Source organism: Phaenicophaeus curvirostris, chromosome 4 (genome assembly GCF_032191515.1).
Source record: "Phaenicophaeus curvirostris isolate KB17595 chromosome 4, BPBGC_Pcur_1.0, whole genome shotgun sequence".
Taxonomy (NCBI): Eukaryota; Metazoa; Chordata; class Aves; order Cuculiformes; family Cuculidae; genus Phaenicophaeus; species Phaenicophaeus curvirostris.
Window position 1 is genome coordinate 27,652,197 of NC_091395.1, and position 21,576 is coordinate 27,673,772.

The window sequence follows — 21,576 nt, forward strand, 5'->3', positions numbered from 1 at the left end:
TAATCAGCTGAATGGAAAATTGAATAATTCCTTTATCTAGTGGCAGAGAGCCATCCTGCAGTGTAATATCCCTGTACTTTTAAGTTCAGACTAGGTCATGCTCGGAGACACTACACATTGTCTAGTACTTTTCCGCAGCACACAGTTTTACTGGTGGTTTCGAGAAGCACAAATGATTAATGCTGGAGATGTGGTAAAGAATAAACAGATCTTACGGAATTGTTGATGTGTGTACTAATTCTGGGAAAAACAGCTAGGAGGATAAACATAGTATTGAATGTAGACTTGCATCTTGATCCTAAGACCACCGTCACTGGAGATCTTAGTTCTCTTGTAAACATCAAGGACACATGGCACTCCTAGGGGAAGAAGAATGTCCTTAAAAGGGCAACAAAAGGTCTAGACACATACCAAAATAGGGTAAGACTGCACAGTGACTCCTTTGCACTCTCTGCACTTTTTTTTGGAGCTTCACTAGGCATAATCTGGTTAGATGGATAAAGTCACAGAACTACCTTCCACTGCATACTCAAAGGCAGACCAGCTCACAGTGCACACTGCTGCACAAAGCACTGCTGTCCTAGCATCCCTGTGGAAAGGACAATGAGTAAGGAACTGCTGAGGCCAGTCACAAAAGGCTGTGCTGTTAAGAAATATCTGAACACCCCTTAGAGCCAAGACCTCTAAGGAACTGCTTTGTGGATTCTCTCTCTGACATGACAATGACCCTGTCTGCTATGCTCAGCTAATGACCTTCCTTTTGGGGAGGATAAAACTGAACAGGGCCTTGCAGATAACAATGGAAAGCATTTGTGGAGTAAAAGTAAATTTAAGTGGAAAATACATTGTTTCTGGAGAAATAATTAAAAAAAAAAAGAAAAGAAAAAGTTGGGGGGGTGGGAAACCAGCTAAAGATGGGGTGAGCTACTTTGTTATATACTCCTAGAGGAATTTTAACAATCACTGAAATGTTAGAGGTGTAGGGAGGAACATGAATCATTAAATCCTTTTTTGGCTTTTAACTGTGAATCTTGACCCAGTTATGATCAAATTGTTTATATAATTCTTCTAAGAAAGAGGATCTTGCTGCTTATTCTTAATGTCCTGCTACTTTTACAGTGTCCCATCCCCTGTAGTACCCCCACATACTTGTTCTTGTAAACTGTGATCAATTCTTCATTTTTCTTCTAAAGCAACCAAATCTTCCTTTTCAATTAAAGATTCAAAGGATAAAAATGTCCACCAGCAGCTTGCAAGACGCTGCTGTTGCTCAGTTCTATTTTATGCCTTCCTCTTTCACGACTTGTTTGAGAGCGTGTAGAGCAAAGAGGATCAGAGGTCTCCAGTCATTAAGAAACTTACCACCATTCCCCGTGAATTTTATGATCACATAAAAATGTGCTGTCTTGTTCCCCTCTCACATGTACCCTCTTCCATCCTATGCCTTCTATTTTGGTCACTTGATCATTAAAACTTGCTTTGCAAAGGGGTCATTAAGCAAGATGGCATTGTTTCTATTTGAAACAACTTAATTCCTGAGAAATCAATGAGTCCCTTCGGCAGGTCTGTTACAGTCTAACATTGTTGTCAAAATCTTGTTTTTCCCTTTTTCACCACCTGTGTTCTGTAGAAGAAAGAGCTTTTAGGGATGTAACAAACTGTTCTTTTTTTTTTGCTAAAAATATGGTCAATGGTACTGCTTTGTTGTGTCCAAAAGACTGGATTTTACCATATCCAGTTTTTCAGTAGTAAGTTCTTGTTCCATATTTCAGAGCTGGTTTTAATAATCTAAAGAATAAATAATGAATGATATTTTAGTTATGAAGGTGAGGCACCCCTTCGCATCTTAGAGTTTGTATTATTCAGAGAGGAAGCAAAAGTCTTGGCCATTATCAAGCCAGTATTGTAATCTGTAACTTATCAGATTCTTCAAGAGAGACTGTGAATAGTTCCAATTCAGAAAAAGAAAAAAGAGAAAAAACCTGCAACATTTTATAGAGGATGATATAGAATATTAAGCTTTTATTATTAGATTACCATCAGCTAATTTATGAATGCACATGGAATGAAATGAGCTAAGAAACTCAGTGCAAGATACTTTAATCATCCTCAAATACAAATCAACTGAGACATCTAGTAACAGAGAGCATTGTGTGGGGCCACACACAAAGCCAAGGGTTAATTTATTTAGTATTACCTTTCAAAACATTACTCAAAAGAGACACAAAATAAAAAACGTAGGTCTCACATTAAAACTGTGAAAACTATACAGCTGCTGATAAACTGCAATGTTCTCTGGTAAAAATAATGCTCTCACTATTATCTTTACAGTAGAGGCAGTTCTATAAGTGAAAAGGCACAAAGTTATTCCCATAGAGGACTTATTCACAAAGTGCCTGAGATCATCTCCATAAATCTCTATGGTACTTCATCTGAAATAAGAGCAGACCCAGAATAACTACAGCTACTTGGGAAAAACTTAAACCTTATTTTCAGCGCATTAAAAGAAACACACATGTTCATGGTTAGACTTCAGACATAAGACAAATCGTCTTCTTATTTTTCACATTTTGCTTGATAGTATCTGGGTTGCACAGTAGGAAATTCCTCATAACATCTTCAGGCAAAGAAATCTTAAGGCTGACGATTTAAATTACTGTAGTAACGCAAACCACAAGTTACTTTCAAGCACTGAATAACATGCACTTTAAGGAGCTAAAGGTCATACTTAAAACAGGATCACATGTTGTCATTATGGTTGATTTTTATTTTCATAAACTTTTCATCTTCAGCTGTGGGGCTGAACATTTTTTGTTGTTCCGTCATTTTTCAGCCTCTGTACAGTTAGATGAAACCAAATATTTCTATGAAAACAAACTAATTATTGCTAAACAGTGAAGAATGTTGATTATTTCACTTAAATAAATCATGCAATTTCTGAAACATTAATGTCTATTATAAGATGATAATTATAACTACAAGTATTATAACTGCCTTTATGAAAATAACGTTAGAATAAATGTTCTGGAACTGACACAGTTTCTCTTCTATGGTTTTATACAGGACTTTTCTACTGCGTCTCTGAGTTCATAAGCATTAAATACACGCACAACTTGGAGCACTTCACAAAACAGAATAAACACATCTCCTCATTCGAATCAATAAAGCTACTTCAGTTAACAAAGACTTCATTCTTGTTGGAGCAATCAAAATCTATATAATGTTAGCTTTGATTACTGTACTGGGATATCTTTTCCCTGTACATTTGAGCTTTAATTGTTCTGCCACCAAGAGGCCAGAACAAAAAAGACTGAAAACTCACAGCCAGACTTCCTGTTAGAGGCACCTACATTAGATTTCCTTCTACTGTTGCACATTCCTCAGGAATTCCAGGGTTTCCCTATAACCTTCTGTTGGGTAAAATGATAATCTGGCTATATGTTGGCAGGAGTAAAAGCATTCTAGGAAGGAGCAGTAGAGCAACTAGTAGGGAGACTTGCATTTCAAACTTACCGGACACCAGAGGAGTTTGTCAAGTTTCAAAAAGAAAAAGGAAAAAAAATTCCAAACAACAAAATTGAGGCTGTTTGTTCTTGCCATAGCTCTTTTTTTCTCACAAAGTAGATATCAATGGGAAGACAGGGGTCTTTGCCATATACTCAAAGTCCCGCAGCTTGCTTAGTGATCTGTTTTCATTAAATAGCTCACGCACAAAACTGCAGATACATTGAACTATAAGGAAAACCTGTAACAAAATAGACCATTTTTTATTCAGAAGATGAATGTTATACAAGTCTCTGTGTAAGTTTGATCTAATTGTGAGAGTCTTGAAATGCCACGTTAACAATTAGGTTTCTCAGAAAATGTGTTTCTTCATAAAATGTGCATTTTCTTAAACATCTTTTGCCAGAACGTTTCCTTATTCTTCCTTACAATTTTTTCCTGCATACTAATCAGTTTCCTCCCTTAAGAAGCAGTTTAATAAATACTGTAAGTGTAATTCTTTCTAATGTCACCTTATGCAAAGTATATGAAGGCAAGAGAATCTAATAAATAACAAATGGAGAAAAGAGCAACCCAGCATGCAAACCTACAGGGAGAATTCGGAACAGAAATCCCAAACTGCAATTCTGCCTTTATCTCCCAGTGCATAAAGCAGAGAGAAAACCTGAAGGCAGAGGTGGGCAGTGTGATAATACTGAAACATTGGAGAAAGGATTCTTGTGACACCAGTGAGGAAATTTGGAGGAATCCCACCATGAATTGGAAAAAAAGAAATTAGTACTTGGTAAATGAAATAAAAAAACCACCTCAGTGGAAACTGATGGGGATAATCCCAGGGCAGAGATTGACATCCATCAGTCACATTAATATTGAACTCAAAGGCAGACGTGCAGTTACAATGCTACTAAAATAAAAAGTGAGAGGAGAGCAAGGGAGGAATATAACCATGTTGCTCAACATACTGAGATTTTTTTTTGCAAGTTATTCATATCCTCTAGCTTCTCTAAAAACAGAGCCCCAGGAAACCTGGTGTGGGATGATGTAGTTAACCGGGCCGGACCTAACAGAGGTTTGTTCCCAGATAAAAAGCTTAGATAATGAGAAGCCACTGGATTCTGATTCTTTCCTAAAACATCCCTGAGTCGCGTTCCGGAGAGGCGGCGCGGAGCTGGAGCGGAGTCTCACACCTCCCTCTGCTGGCGCCGCCGCAGCCGCCCGGGGAGCGCTCCCGGCCAGCCCCGATGGCTTCACCCTCGCTGCTCCTGCGGTGAACGTCCAAGCCAATGAATACAAAGCCTAATACGATCAAGATTTCTCTTTTACTCTCTCTCTCTTCTTCTTTTTTTTTTTTTTTTTTAAAGTGTTACCGAATATTTGTTGATGGGGAAACGTTTTGATACAGAATCATAGAATAGTTTGGATAGGAAAGGACCTTAAAGATCATCTAGTTCCAACCCCCCTGCCATGGGCAGGGACACCACCCACTAGACCAGGCTGCCCAAGGCCCCATCCAACCTGGCCTTGAACGCCTCCAGGGATGGGGCAGCCACAGCTTCCCTGGGCAACCTGTGCCAGAGTCTCACCAGTCTCATGGTGAAGAAATTCTTCCTTACGTCTAGTCTAAATCTGCCCTCTCCAGTTTATACCCATTCCTCCACATCCTATCACTACAAGCCTTTGTGAACAGTCCCCCTCCAGCTTTCTTTTAGGCCCCTTTCAGGCACTGGAAGGTCGCTATAAGATCTCCCTGGAGCCTTCTGTTCTCCAGGCTCAACCCCAACTCTCTCAGCCTGTACTCATATGGAAGGTGCTCCAGCCCTCTGATCATCTTTGCAGCTCTCCTCTGGACCCATTCCAACAGTTCCACATCCTTCTTTTGTTGAGGATTCCAGAATTGGACACAATACTTATCATGCAACAGAAATAAGGAAAAAACTTTGAATACTGAATTTCAAATGCTTTTGATGAATTGAGCATGAATGAGCTATAGCTCAGGAGGTGTTCAAAGAAAATATTCACCAAAGATAATAAATAAATAAGAAATCTCTTATCTGTTTGCACATAATTAATATGAAAGAAAAGCTCTTTAGGTGCATTATTTGGTTGTAGCTGGAGGACATGGACTTCAAAAATGGGCAAGGAGCCTAAGTCCCATTGCCATTCAAGAATATGATGTCCCTGACTACTGAAAGTGAGACTTAAACATCTTTTAATTTTTTACCTTTATTCCCTAGGCATATAAACCTCTGGCTCCAGCACCATCCTCTTGTACAAGTTACAACAGGATGGATACACACAGTATGCAGCGTGAATACAGGGACAGAATTTGGCCCTACCTTTAGTATAATTACTTGAAATGGTTCTTTAGTTCAAGAATGTCCTCTCCAGATAGCACGAAGAGCCAAACTGTTCAAAAGGACAGTGAGGACTACAAAGAAGGTAACTGTCATAAATTTATTAAACAAATGGAAGCTGTGCACTTGAAATGGCATCAGCAATAGGATATCATACAGCATCCCAGGTGATTCAGCACAGTTCCAGAATGAGGGTTGTTACAAGGTGAAACACTGTTCAAACCCTTTCTGTGGGTAGTAAGATATATATTGACCCATGATATTGCCAATATAACACCAAGACTGAAAATCTAGGACACTAGTATAGTGCATGAGTATGGATGAACTTCAAAAGACCTGGTTCCATAAATAAGCAAACAAAATAGTGATTTTGGAAGCTGAAATACAATCAGTTGTTTTATCAGATATCACTAGGTATGAAAGAAATTTTCCTTGGAACACAATTCCAGCACAAACAGTTATGCCCAGCATGAAAAAAAAACCCAAAAGTCTTTACCAGGAATGAGGCTGTGTTGTTCTTGAAATGCAAGCTATGAGAACTGTAGTTTCTTTTGCTGATCCACAACATTGCACAATGCAATCACATAGGAAGTAATTGCCTGTCTAAATTGTGAGAGAAAACTGCAGTTCTTGATAGTTTGTGGGATCTATGTCAGTGAAGTGAAAGGCTTGTCACACACCTGCCTTTTGGATTGCATCGGGCTGGGCCTTAAAATAAGAGCAGCATGGAAGAGCCTAGGGGAATGGCACAGCCAAAAGCAGGTGTGTGATATACCTTTCATTGCATGCATGACACCTGTTACCCAGCATTGCAAACAGCTAGCAAAGGAGCTTGCAAAATACAGCCCTTGTTCAAATACTCCATGCTTCTTTAGGTGTATCTCAGCAGCTGAGAGCATCTAGATTATCAAATGTAATCACCTGATGAGGAACCTGAATCTGCATCCTTTACTAATGCATGTGTATCAAATATGTCCTCAGGCTGCTTGCCCAGAGGTGACAATATTTGCCTAGGAACACAATGTTCAGTGCCAGGATGGGTTACCAAACCTTGCTCGTAGTTACCAGTCCACAGAAGAGATTCCTCTCCTTATTTAAATCAGCATTGCTCAAGTCCCACATAACACAGGGGATCTTAGCACCTCTGCTCCGAAGCCATTAATCAGATTTTGCAACTCTTTGCAATGGAGATTGGGACTCTTTGTTTTTGTACAGTGCCTGCTGCAATGTAGTCCTGAGCCGCGCCACCATAACAAAAAAAAATATAAATTTCCCCTGAGTTCTGTAATTAGATTAAGGTTTATACAAACCATTACAAATGTAGAGGATCTTAAGCAAACATTTAGAGCAAAACCTGGTACCTATACTACCATCCACAATATTAATTATGAAACCTGATAAGACTTTTCAGCCTTCTATTGGTTTGCAACTCCACATGCTTGGGTAATAAAATACACTGAAGTCAAATTCACCAGCTCGGCACTTTCAAACTGCTTGTCAAGAGCTTGAAATTCCTGAGTTGACAGCAGGGGTGAATAACTTCAAGCATTGATTTAGAATCCAACTAATTTAAAAAGCTCTTTTGGAAAAATAAACAAACAAGCAAACAAACAAATCCTTCAGTACACAAGTGACACAGAAACATTTTAAACGTTACCCTAGATTTTATAGTCACTTACTGTGGGCATCCAATTTGGAATCGTGGTTTCTTGAACTTACCTGAAAAACTAGCTAAAGCAACGCCTGTTAGGCTGTTAAATCCACTTTCCAATGCAAACTGTTTGACACTTGATATTTTGGGTAAGTATGAATATTAGACATTAATATTTGCTTCAGATGAGGTTATGAAGGATATGTGGTGACTTTTAAGGACATTAAAGGTGACAAAAAGACAAACTTGTATTACATGTACTTTTAGTCATTAACTTTTCAAACTGCCAGGAAAACACATCATCAGCCAGGTCCTATCAGGAAAAATAACCCCCACTTTTGGAATAAAACCAGGCAATTTGCACTTTCTAATCTCAAATCACTGAATTATCTCTGTCCTTTAACTCCTGTGTCAAATCTGAAATTTATTACACTGGGCTAATAATTCTGTTTAACTTTTAAGAAGAAAGGTAAGGAGCGCTTGGACAGACTGGCTCCTGAATGGGCAAAATCCAAGGTGGTGGCATTAGGGATGATCCAGGCACAAGTGTCATTTGTCACTGCAAGGAGGACCTCTCAGGAAGCTTCACGATGTAAGCGCATGGAGCATCCTTGAATGCCCTCTGTCACTCATAATGGAGCACAGGATTTGAAAGCATGTTTTCCAGAGAACATCTGTATTTAGCTATTTGTTGCTGCTGCTTCAACCATCTTCTCCAGGTTAAGTTATATCTGTTTCCAGTAGAAAAGTGATTACTGAACATCTCAGGCTGCAACATGCTAATTCTTCTGTTGCCCGCCACACCTTGGGTATTGAGGAAAGACTTGCCTTCTCCCCGAGCAGGGAGCTTGTAGTCCCCATACCATCACTTCTGTCACAGCTGTGAAGCAGCAATGCTCCCCCATGTGCCTACTCCAGGGCAGAGAGGCTGACAGGTTGGCAGCCACCAGGGACCCCTGGGCAGCGCCGCAGGGACATCATCTGGAAATTGGGATGGACCCGTTTAATGAGGTTGTTCAGCTACTAACTAGAAACTAAGCCTGGGACTGTGGGTATTACCCCTGGGAAGCCCCAAAACATAAAAAATAAATTAACTCAATTTAATGGAGAGGCAAGCCCTCCCTCCCTCATCCCTCATGGCAGTAGATGTGCCCATCAGCTGGTGCTGCAAAGAATACATCTTCCATGTGTGACTTCTTTCAGGTGTCTGTTTTCTTGCCCCTGCAAAGTTACCTCTAGCACAGGGGAAACAGTAAATACCCAACAAATGAGAGATGCTCCCAACTTACAAAGTTATGTCAAGACTGAAAAATAGACATCATACACGGGGAACTGCTCTGTTGATGCCCAACCTGAGACACAAGGCTAGGGAGCATGAGGTCAGGGATAAGCAAGGGGAGCACACGCAATCAAAAAAAGTTCTTGTTCAGGAGCAACATTCTTTGAATGTGGCTATAAGTTGAGAGTTTCCTTTTCACTGCTTATACAGCCTCAGGAATAAACTCATGGGTTATGGTGGAGCCTTAACGTTTTCTGAACCGTGCCACAGAGTTTGAAGCAGACAGGACTCATTCCCTCAAAAGATGCAGTAGAGCCAGGAGTTGGAGAGCTGGAGAACTCTAGTTGGAGAGGATTGCTTAGTGTTACTGGGTAAATCAGCCCGTTGGGCTCAAAACATACCCTTCCTCGGGCACCTCCCCTGGGGCATCGCTCAGAACAAAATACGCCTTTTTTTTTTTTTTTTCTCTCACTCTGTGCCTCTACAAAAAAAAGAAACATCGCTTTCCTGTCCTGCTGCAGGTTTGTGTCAGCTGCTGTGGAGGATAAACAAAAAACATCTCTGCCCCTCAAAATCCAGAGACAGGAATGGTCACAGAACCACAGAACCACTAGATTGGAAAGGACTCACCGGATCATCGAGTCCAACCATTCCTATCAATCACTAAGCCATGCCCCTCAGCACCTCATCCACCCATCTTTTTAAACACCTCCAGGGAAGGTGACTCCACCACCTCCCTGGGCAGCCTCTGCCAGTGCCCAATGACCCTTTCCATGAAAAATTTTTTCCTAATGTCCAGCCTGAACCTCCCCTGGCGGAGCTTGAGGCCATTCCCTCTCATCCTGTCCTCTGTCACTTGGGAGAAGAAGCCAGCTCCCTCCTCTCCACAACCTCCTTTCAGGTACTTCTAGAGAGCAATGAGGTCTCCCCTCAGCCTCCTCTTCTCCAGGCTAAACAACCCCAGCTCTCTCAGCTGTTCCTCATAAGGCCTGTTCTCCAGCCCCCTCACCAGCTTTGTTGCTCTTCTCTGGACTCACTCAACATCCTTCTTGTGGTGAGGGGCCCAGAGCTGAACGCAGGATTCGAGGAGTGGTCAGGGCAGTTGCCCGAGAAGGGCATTAGAGTCAGTGTCAGGAGGGTTGGAGAGCGGGGACGAGCAGCTCTTGCGGTCCCCGCGAGACCCTCCCGCAGCATCAGCAACGCAGCCGCTGTTTTCCTGCCGAGGGCTGAAGGCAAAGGCAGTGAGTGCGTGTGGGAAGATCCCAGCCGTGCCTCCGAGGGAAAGAGCGCTCCTTGCCTCCTGAGCAGCCCCGCACGAGGGAGGCGAGAGGCTGGAGAAGCCGATGCTGCCCGGTACCGGGAGGGCTGCGGGCGCGCAGCTCCTTGGCGCTGGCAAAGCCCAACGCGTGAGGGGCCGAGCCCGGTCCCGGCCGCGCTCCGCAAAGGGCAAGGCAACTTAAGCCGAAACGAAGTAAATAACAAAATCAGCCCTAGAAAGCAACAACCCAAGCGAGCCCCGGTCGAGCAGCGAGGCTGAGATGCGGGCGCTGCCGTCCCATTCAGCGAGATTTGAAGGCAGAGACTTTTGGGGGCGCAAAGGGAGCGGGAGGGTGAGGTCTGACAGGGAAGAAGCTCAGCCTTAACAGAGAAGCCCCGGCAGCCAAACGAGGAGAAATTTCCTGGGGTGGGGTGGGGGGTGTCTAACCCGTCCCTCCCGGTGCCGCCGCTACTTGCGGGAGTCCCGTTCAGCGTCTCCCGCGGGAGCCCCGAGCCCCGCAAGGTGCGCGGGGGGCGGCCGGGCTCCCGGCGACGGGGAGAGGCGGGCGGGCGGCGGGGCCGGGGGCGGCCCGTTCCCGGCTTCCCGGGGCTCCTCCCGCCGACAACCACCCGGCCGGGCCGCCCAAGGGTCCGTGTGCGTGTGCGAGGCGCGCACCCGCGGGTGGGGGAAGGCGAAAGGGGGCCGGTTCTGCGGCGGGTGGCTCCCAGCCTCCCCCGCCCCCTTCCCTCTGGGTCGGCTCCGCGCTCCCCGCTCGCGTCTTTATCGCGGGCGGCCGGCGCAGCCCCCTTCTCCTCTCTCTCTCTCTCCTCTCTCTCCTCTCCGTTCCTCCGGTCTGGTCTCCCGCTCCCGGCCCCCGCCCACACGCGGGGTGGAGGCTCCGCGCCCCTCGGCGGGGCCATGCAGCGCCCCCGCCGCCCCGCCGCAGCCTGAGCGCCCGGCGCGGGACGGGGCCCGAGCGGCCATGGGGAAGGGACTGGAGGGGACGGCGGCCCGCTGCGGGCTGGGACTCGGATACCTGCTGCACACCGTGGTGCTCCCCGCCCTGGCCATCCTGGGGGCCAGCCGCCCCGGCTCCGCCGCGCAAGGTAAGGCGAGGGATGGGTGGATGGATGGATGGATGGATGGATGGATGGATGGATGGATGGATGGATGGAGAAGGGGCTGTCGTTCCTCGAGCCCTGCCGGGACAGGCGTTTCCCCGCGTTCCGTCCTCAAAACCGGGCACCGAGGCCAAGAGAAAACGGGGCTTGGGGCTGCGGGAGCCGGCGGGGAGCGGCGCCCCGGAGGCTGCCGAGGGGCGTGGGAAGGGCAGGTGCGAAGCGGGTGTCGCTGCCCGGGGTTCTCCCGGCGAGGAGCGTTCGTGAGCCCCGCATCTGCCCCCCGCGCCCTCCTTCTTCGTGCCTAAAACGTGATACAACCCAAGCGAGTTACCGTGTTTCTGTGTTTATCGTCATCATTATTATTATTATCCCCCTTGTCGTGGGTTCTGGTGTACATCTACATCTCTTTTCCCTGTAGCCCGTGTATCAATAATTCCCTTCACTAAGTGCAAACGTCTTGCTTCCCCAGCGCACGTTGCGGTGTCTTGAGAGCGGTCACAAAGAGCCCTGGCTCGGTGTTGTCCCCCACCCTGCGGGCAGCCCCAGCGGGAGCCTGTTTCTCCTGCGAGCTAGGGCTGGGGAAACTTTCTCGGTGCTTTTCTCCGCTCTTCCTGGGAGTTAGAGCTAAAGTGGGAATGGGTGGCTTTTGCTGGGAAATACTTTTCTACAACCTCCTCAGCACTGGAGAGAGAGGGCTTGCTGCTGCATGTGGGCAGAGCTGCACATAGTGAGGATGTGCGGGTTCATTAAAGCACTTGGAAATCCTGGTTATGTGGTTAACAAGAGAAAAGGAATTTTAGAAGCTGTTTTGTTCTTCTTCCCCCCCCTTCCTGCTCCCCCACATATGCCACCAAGAAATAATAATATGCGCCAAAGCTTTGATTTGGAGTTGTCAGCGTAATGCAAGTAGAAGAATGCTTATTTTCGCCCATCGTCTCAGTGGAGAGGCACTTGAGATGACTGCATGGATCTGACCCAGTGCTCTTATCCAGCCCTTAGAAAGAACACTGCTCTACGGCCTTTCTGACAGGAGAGCGGTGCTAGTTACTCTGACTCCTGGTGCCCCTGATGGGCTTTCAGGAACCATGGGCTTGCTGCTGGTGGGCTGGATGCACCGTACATCATGTCTGTATGTGTAATGGTGCTAATCCATTTCTCACTGATACTTCATTGTTAGAGTCACATTCCCTCACCTCTACCGGCCATTTACCTCATGGGAAGATCAGAAACCTGGTATTGAAAAGGGGGTAGTGAAGAATGAGAGTACAAAAATCCCTTGTGCATTGTGTCACATTTCTTTGGTGCCTTATGGTGCCATCATTTCCTTTCACTAGTCAGTTTCATGTTCAAGATAGTACAGGTTTGATATTAGATATTTAAAGGATTTAGTAGTGCCATGTGCACGTAGACCTACCTGTCAGGGGGCATATATCTGTCTGTGTGTATGGGGGTGTTGAAGAGGAAAGATCTGTTCAGATAGTTGGACCTCAAACAGAAAGGAGTCTGCCCATTCTGCTGTCAGGACACGGGTAATTCGCATGACAGATGGCTGGAGCGGGGAGAAGAAGACCCCCTCTGGCTGCTTCAGAGCACGCGCATCTCGGTGCCACAGGGCATACCACATGCTTTCAGATGGTTTCTCCTTTCCATAACGCAGAAATGCTATGAGCAGAGAGGAGCCAGGGCCCCTGTGTCTGCGCTACAATGGGTGGCCATGCATGTGGGACTGTCTCACAGGATATTGCTCTGCTTACCCACCTAGAAAGGGACAGAGAGCTCTTCAGCAACACTTCACATCGTGCAGCATGTGATAAACTTTCACAAATATTGGAAAATCCAGGGAATATAGTTGGGATAAAGTTATTAATCTTGAACTTATCTGCTTTTATTTTGATTTCTTAGGACTAGGCACAGAATTTGGGTGCAGACCTGGTTTTGACATTGTTCCCAGAGCTGAAGGATTTTCTGATTGGTGTTTGCTGTGGGGATCTTTATGTGTGTGTATGTGGTGCTCAGTGAGGCAATGAATCAACAGTTTAACTGTGCCCTCTTCAGGAAGTTTTCTCATCATATAGCACTGGGCAAAGTTTTCCCTCTGTTTTATTTATGTTTCCAAGAATGCATGAACACTGAAATGATTTTTACCCAACCTCATTTTCCGAGGTCATTATCCAATTTAGTCTGTCTCCTTCAAAATGGAAACACCCCTCTAGTCTTGTTGGTTGCGTTCCTTTGAGAGCAGTAGAAATAGGACATGTGGAAGTTGTGTTTCAAAACAGTCTGTTTCTGTCTTTAGATTTTCAGTGGGTCTCAAGCCAGCTGACTTGGTTTTAATTGTGCAGAAAACAAAAACAAAACTAGTCTTCCTTTGTGATACCTTGGAAAGGAGAAAAACCTTAAAGTGATGTGTTTATACAGCAAATGCATAGTTATGATTTAGAAGAGGGAGGGGGAGAGGAGGAGACGGAAAAGAGGGTGTGTACATTTTTTTCCAGTACTTGCTGCTAGTACTACGTCTTGGTTTGCTTTTCTTCTCCATTCTTTAACCATCTTTATCTTTTGAAGCAGGCTAAAGAAGCTGTAAGCATTGCTGGGGCTTCTGCTTGCATGTCTTCATTGCCTTGTAGAAAATTAATTTATTAGTGTAATAGTTGGTGGACCAACCTCCACGCTCCCTGGCAGAGAGATTCATATCACTGCATCTCAGCATCCTCCTCTGCTTCTCAGCAGAGCTATATACACTCTTTGTTTTTGTTAGCATTTCTTATCCTCTTATCTGAAGCGGTCTAGGTATTTTTCTGCAGTTATCAGGAAAGAAGAGGAAATGGCCACAATAATAGACACAGCCCTTAATTTTCAGAGTGGGCTAAATGGAGCTGGAATGATTATCAAGCTAGAATCAACTCTCATCTTCACTGTATTCATTAAATGTCTATGATAAGCTACAGCAGAACGAGCGTTCAAATGTCCCAAACTGTGAGAGAAAAAGCAACCACCCCTGGACCCAAGCACCTATGCCTGTCTGGCATTTCAGTGCCATCTCCCATAAGGGCAACTTTTCCCTTGGTTATTCAAGCATTAGAGACTGAGTTTCAACCATTGCACTTTCCTACTTTGTTTTGGGACATTGAAAGTGTTTGGAGAACTTATTCTATGGCCACATTTTTCAGTGGTAGGTGGGAGAAGAGGGAGGATCAGGCTGTCTATCTGTAGTGACAAGCACGGTTCAGACAGCTTTATGGGCTAATAACAACAGCATAAGAGATGGATAGAAAAGCTAAAGGGACTGCATATTAATGAGTTTTTGTTTCGATTGTTCCCTTACAATGAAAGAGTACAATTTTTTTTATGCTTAACCCCTCAAAGCTAATTAAACCAAAGAAGTAATTTAAAAAGAAAACTGCAAACGAACCAAATGTGCAGATATTTGCCTTGCACTGGCATAGTCTGTATTAGCAAAAGCAGCAGTTTGAACACGCTTGGTGCAGAAAAAGTGAAATATAACATGTGAATGTACTAACCTTTTAGGGATGCACTTTTTAATTAAATACCTAAACACATCTCATTGCAAAAAAGGGGGGTTAGGGAGAAGGACTTAATTATCTTGATGCATCAGGGGTCTGCTTGTAGTTGATCATGTGGGTGTAACCTTTGTATTAGTAAAATGAGGGTTGAGTAATATTTTGTTGTGAACAGATAAACCCACTTGGAGCATTAATTTGTTTTAAAGCGATTTGCTCTGGGAGAGTTCAGTAGTGTTGACAAGTTTGGGCTGAATATGGTAGCCCATACTGGTCCTGAGAAGCATTTTAGTACCACCATTTTAGCAACCACCTAGTTTCTTTTGTTGACTGAGGTGCCATATAGATGGGATTAAAAGGAAGTGGACAGATCTGTCTGTGGAGGAGAGATTCCTCCTCAGGAATACGAGAACCAGAATCTGGGCTCCATTTCTCCGGCTCCAGTCTCTAGCAGCCAGTGCAAGTTATGAAAACAAGTATAGACATCAAATACAGCCCCCTTCTGATGGCTTTTCAGTATTACTGTTGGAATCATCTATCCCTCTGTACAGTAAGAATGTCTGGTTGTATCTAAATATTTCCACAATTGTGCATATTTACACTTAATCTCTTTATGAGGATCATTCATTACACAACATTTTATTTTTTTCTTTTTTCCTCAGTAATGGTTTCAAACCATGATTCTTGGGACTGTATTCTGTATTCACTGTATTCTTGGGACTAGCTTTGTGTGTGACATCCAAAGTCAGAAACAGGAAACAGCATTAACCATATTAAGAAGATTTTCCTAATTTAATTTTCCAAATGCAGTACATCTGAAAACAGGAATACAACTCAGTGCCAAGGCCAGACAAATCAGTTCCATAGCTGCTCTGTACAGCTAGGAGAAAATGTGGATTATATTTATTGGACATTTTCAAGTAAATATCTTGATTTTTGTGCAAGTTAAAGAGTGATATTGTGAGGCAATCGGTCCGCTTCAGTTGAATAGGTTGCAAAGCAACATCAGTTCCCATGGAAGGCAAGAGGAGCCCAGGCTAATTAGGACAACAATTGTTGTTTCCATACAGTGTATGACCAGAGTTTTGTGTATGTGTAAAATACTAGGGAGAGGTGTACTTTGAAAAGTGAAGCTACATTTATCTATCTTGTTTGGAGTAGCCTATTTTATAGTATATGGCTATGTTTGTTACTTCCTGGTATCTTTCTGGATTTTAAATCATTAGGCTTTTGAAGAATCAGTTCTGATTACTTTCTCTGGAAAAAAAGCACAAAAGTTACTTTTTCAGCTTATTGGAAAAATATGGTTTAACTGCTGTTGTGAAGAGAAATTCCTAGGCAAATCTGCGTTGCTCAAAGTAGTGAACATTTTGCTGCAATTTAGTCGAAGAGGACTTGATTCAGTGTGACTCTCAAATGTCCAGATCATCTATTTGTCAATCAAAACACATCACTGGAGGCTATCTTTGAAACAGAAGTTAATGTAATAGCGGGTGCTTTACCTATGCAATATGTTTCATATAACTATGTATATGTCACTATAGGAAAAAGTAGCATTCCCTTTCCTATTCCCTCTCTCCTCCCATCTGAGGGGAGAGAGAGTTGTGCTAGTTTGTGATGTGCACATCTTGTTAGCCACCCAGTGGAGGTACTCAAGTTTAGCAGGCAGCGATCTTGGCATCGGTACCAATAAAGCAATAATTACATCACCTGTCATTTTCATTAGCCATCTTTGCTTTTACGTTAGACTTGGAGATAACAAACAGCACAAGCATTTAAAGCATAAATCAAGGATTAAAAGTGAGGAGTAAGAGACAAGCAGCAGTTTTCCAGTTGGCTACAACCTTCATCAACACGGCGGCAGAATAATGTTGTGCAGAGACACAGTTCTGTGCTAACTGCTTCCAAGGATTGAAGGGATGGTGGTGTTTTAAAGTGATTTATTGTGTGTGCTCAGCAGAGTCCAGTCTCAGGAGCAGCTGCCCCTGGAGCTTTCCATCATGACATTATCTAAGAGGTGATCTGAAAGAAATGGTATTAAGTCTTCTGGGAGGCAAACTCTATCCAAAGAAAGGCTTAATTTGCATCATTTGTAAGCAAGCATTTGAAATCATGCTCAAAAAGGAAATGGTTATAAAGAAGCTTACATTGAACAAATAGGGACAACAAAATTCCCCTTAATTTTTCACATACATTGTTTCCCTGTATTTAATTTAATAGGATCATCTGCAGATACCCCGAACCCAAACTCAGCGGTGTGGTAGGAAGAGGATTTATTTAGTATTGTCATTGTTTTTATGCTAAGTCTGCTTAAACCACAACTGATGCTTTGCAAAATGTTTTTGTATTTAGATTTGTCTTTCTTGGGTAAGGCTGTGGCATAAAACTGATTGTAAGCTGTGGGCGTGCACGCTAGCCAGAGAAGGTAAAAGAAAAAGCCCAAAACTGTAGCTGTGTTCCAGCTGTTTTCCTCAAAGCTGGCTCTGCTTGTACAAACAACATGCACAAATAAGGTACAGCGTGTCAGAGCAGCAAGCAAGAACTGCTAGACGTTGTCTCAGCTTTCAATAACCTCAGAGATGCTTGTGTACAGCTTTCCCCCTAGGTAGTCATCGTTAGAACAGCTTCCTGTTTTCTTTTATAACTCTATCCCTCATCACACGTACATTAAACAGGAAACATGGGATTTCCTCTCAATTCATCAAGTGCTGGGGTTTAGGGAGTCCCTTTATAGCCTGGCACATTATTATCTAAAAGTTTGGGCTGGGGAAGAAAAGCTTTATGCAAAAATAATTTCACATTAAAATGTCCTTTTTATCAACATGGAGATTTTTAGGGGGATAAAAAAAAGTAGAAGGAGTCTCTTTTGTTTATTTGCTGGGAAGAGGTTGGGAAAAAACAAGAAACCTTAATAAAAACCAGAAAGGATTAAGTTATTTTAGTGAAAAGGTCAATAAAGCTTCAAATGTTTACCTCACTGGCCAAACTCTTTCTACTTATGCTCTCTGAAAATCTCTCAGGTTTTCAGTAAAAATGAAAAAAGTTGTAAAGACATCTGACAATAACAGTTTTCATTTTGCCTTACACTTTTTCTGTGTATTTCAGCCAGCCTAGTGAAAAAACTCAGTGTTAAACTTGACTTATAGTCCTGGTTAAGCACTGGTTAGGGCATACGTTTACAGCATTTTCTGTGTGTTTTGTTTGGTTTGGTTTTTTAATCATACTGATTTTAGTGTGATGCAGATTGAGACAGAGACCCACATTTTCCCAGTGGTGCCAGGTATGCCCTTAATGCTGCCAGAGAAGGGCAGGCAATGCTGGATATAGGTGAGTACCTTTGCTATTCCCCAAATATCAGCAGTGCGACTTTAGCTTGCTGACTTTGCAATAATCCCATCAAGGCAAGGACATTCCCTGTGTCGGTATGTGATGCTGCTGTGCGTCAGTGCCTTCCCAAACTCTCACTTCCCTTTATTATGAGTCCTGCACAGACAGGACAGGAAGATGCAGCCAAGAAGCTTTGCATGCTCATTTCAGATGGTGATACCTCCCATGGGGGACATCTGCAGTTGTGTCTTTAGGATAGCTTTGCTACATGTTTGCTCTTTGCTCTCTACAACTACCTGAAAGGAGGAGGTTGTGGAGAGGAGGGAGCTGGGCTCTTCTCCCAAGTGACAGGGGACAGGACAAAAGGAAATGGCCTCAAGCTCTGTCAGGGGAGATTTAGGCTGCACATTAGGAAAAAATTTTTCATAGAAAGGGTCATTGGGCACTGAAACAGGCTGCCCAGGGAAGTGGTGGAGTCACCTTCCCTGGAGGTGTTTAAGGCACGGGTGGACGAGGTGCTGAGGGGCATGGTTTAGTGTTTGACAGGAATGGTTGGACTTGATGATCTGGTGGGTCTCTTCCAACCTGGTGATTCTACGATTCTGTGTTTGGTGGATTGGGTGGACAGCTATATTTATCTCTGTTTGGTGAAGAGATATAAAAGGAATTGCTTAAGGGTGCAGAGCAAGTGTGTAAGTGAGCCAAAATGTGCTTCTGAGTGCCTGAGACTGTTTGGTACACCAGTCCATCTCCTTTCTTGTCTAACAATCTCAAAGATAGACACTACTGAGGGAACGCTATATAGAAGGCTCTCAGGTGATTTCCCAATGTCAAATTTTTTTGAGTCTCCCTAAGGGTTTCTTTATATCTGCTGGTATCTAGAAAAACGTACAAAAGGTAAAAGGCAAACCCATATGCCGTTGCTCAGAAACAGGAAGCTCTGACTTTATAGTTGCAGGCAGTTTGGGAGGATTTGCTTCACAGAGTCAAATTCACAAAGTTACCAGAAATTCGGAGGGAGCAAGAGTGGATCCAGTGGATGACTGCAGCACAGTTGTAGATGGAAGAAGGACCACTGCCTTGGGTTGTTTTGTTTCATTTGGGTTTAATCTGCGATTCAAGACTATCTTATTCAACTGTACTTCATTCATCTGAATGAATAACTTATGCTCCAAAGGACTTTGTTGCCTTATGAGTCATAAAAGCTCTGAGGTTGCCTAGGCAATTAAATCAGTATCTTTTTTTCCTCCTGTTGAGGTAACATTATCAACAATAATGCTGCGGAGCTCAGATTGGTTTTATTGGCCTGGCAATAGATGAGCATTTTCTTGTTAGGTAGCTCCTGCCAATCCCTTTTTAGTTATTTTCAAGAAGTAAAGTAGCTTTATTTCTTAGTCTCAAATTGAGTGAGAGGTTGAAATGTTAAGCTCGGTGGATTAACAGTGTATCCTTTGAGAAAAAGGAGAGCTTGCGTTTTTCTTGGTCCCCTGAGTGCTGGATGCGATTGAGAAATCTTGGATTTCATCAGCTAGATACAAGGAAACATGCAAGTAAGCCTTGAATGATCTGTCAAAAGAGGTTGACTATCGGAGCCGTGTTGGAAACTTGTTTGAACTGATAGTTGTTCCCCAGGCGTTTCTTTGCTTGAATATAGTGCATTTCACATCAGGCAGTGAAAAGTGATCACCACAGGATTATGATATGGTGTATTTATTTATTGTTTAAATACATTGCTTCTCTTATCCAGTCCCAACATATGTGTTTATACTGGAAAGTTTACATTGTGAGCAAAAATAATGATACGGTGTCACTGAATGGGGTTAATTGCAGTTCAGTCATACCAAAATCGAGGAATAAGAGTGGGACAGAATAGCAAGCGAAACTAATTCACTTCTCACGTGTGTGGATTTACCTACACTGACTGTAGCGCAGGTAATTACTGGGAGTAATTCAGAGTACAGACATGCACACTGCCTTACTCTGAATTAATTTTCTCTTTCATTAATGTATCTCCTAGCTTTGCCAGTTGCTCACAGAGTTAGCGCGGTTGTATTCCTCTCTAAAAACTTCATGTGTCTGCCTGGTTACTCTGCAGCTCTACACATACAAAAGATGGGTGGCTGTGACTAGTGGTGAACAGCTGGGGTTAACAGAATAATGGTGAGGTGTCCAGACTGAAATTTTGGGTTGTCTGCAGTCAGAAGAAACTGGAGAGAAACCTCTGCTATGCAAGCCTTTATTTTAGGAGTACGAGAAAACTCAACGGTGCCTTCAACTAGGAGGAGATAAAGCTTTCCCTGTCAACCTCAGCCTGTTCAGATCTGAAAATCAGGGTTGATTATGGAAACTAGAAGTCTGTCCAGTTAATGGATGGACTGTGATTAAATGGTGGTGATTGAGCTCTTATACTAATATCGTTCACTGAAATTCTTGCTGAATTGGCTCATGAACTAGTATGCCTTGTTCTGAGCTTTTTGGCCCCAAAGCTGCACTAGTTTTTGGCAAATCATCATCCCCATTACAGATTCCTTTCATGCAGACATTTCAAATGTAGCTTTAGGGATTTCCTTTCTGCTTCCTCACCAGTTTCTGATGGCGAGGATAACTTTTTCAGTTTCTTGCTCAAATAAAATGCAGTGATCTTCTTATGCAGCAGATCTCTGCTGACAGGAATGACTGCAGGTTTTCCTTCTTTTCCTCGTGTAAAATAGCTGAGCTATACCAAATAGGATGTTCCTAATTTCTTAGTTCCTAAGTAACTTGAAAGTTCGTGGTTAGAAGTTCCTAATTTCTTAGTTCCTAAGTAACTCAAAAGTTCGTGGTTAGAAAGTTCAGTACTAGGATGTGGCACTTTACTATTGTTTTCCTTTTTTTTTCTGTTGGTTTTTTTTTAAATCCCTAGCGCTTATACCAAGAATAGACTTACACTATACAAGGCCAGGTTGTGACCACTAATATACAGCTCCATTAATTTCAAAGTGGGTATACAGCAGAAGCTGCTCTGTTTCTGTGTTAAAAATATGTCAACATTGTGGAGCGAGACTCTAGAATGGATGGACCTTGATCTCACTTTTTTTGCTGACAAGTTTTTTTGTGTGGTTTTTTTTTTTAACCTCAGTAATTTGAATAATTTTCTGGGTTTCTATTTCTGTTAGGTGTAGCAATGTAGCCTTTGCTGTAGAGAGATTAACACAGTGCCTCACTTGAAAATGTGTTGGCAAGATTCTTCCAGGTAGATATTTTTTCTCTTGGGTTTTGTCATGTTATTTCATATATGAACACGGTCAGCCAAATGTTACCAACTGTAGGCAGATAGTCATGTAAATATCTATTACATATGATGTGTGTGATCAGTTTGGGGTGTTTTTAAGTGAAAAGCTTTGCTATTAAAAGTATGGACTTCAAAGGCTGGGGTTAGAAATACAACTTGGTAGCCATTAGCCTGGTTTATCCTGGTTTAGGCAGTAGAATGAGAAGTGCCACGTGTCCTTCACGAGCACTGGAAAAGGCAAAATTCTTCAGCTTCCATTGTCCGTTGCTTGTCCTGCACTGTTCTTTTAT

At 43.2% G+C, this 21,576-nt stretch overlaps 1 protein-coding gene across 2 annotated transcripts in view; it reads left to right on the forward strand.

Annotated features, from left to right (window-relative positions):
• Positions 1-11,028: 11,028 nt before the first annotated feature.
• The window catches only part of UNC5C (unc-5 netrin receptor C), a 261,148-nt gene continuing 250,600 nt past the window's right edge, over positions 11,029-21,576 (forward strand). For both annotated transcript variants that reach the window (XM_069855594.1, XM_069855595.1), the window contains exon 1: positions 11,029-11,152. In XM_069855594.1, the coding sequence (XP_069711695.1) occupies positions 11,029-11,152 (124 nt within the window). The remainder of the gene's footprint in view (positions 11,153-21,576) is intronic.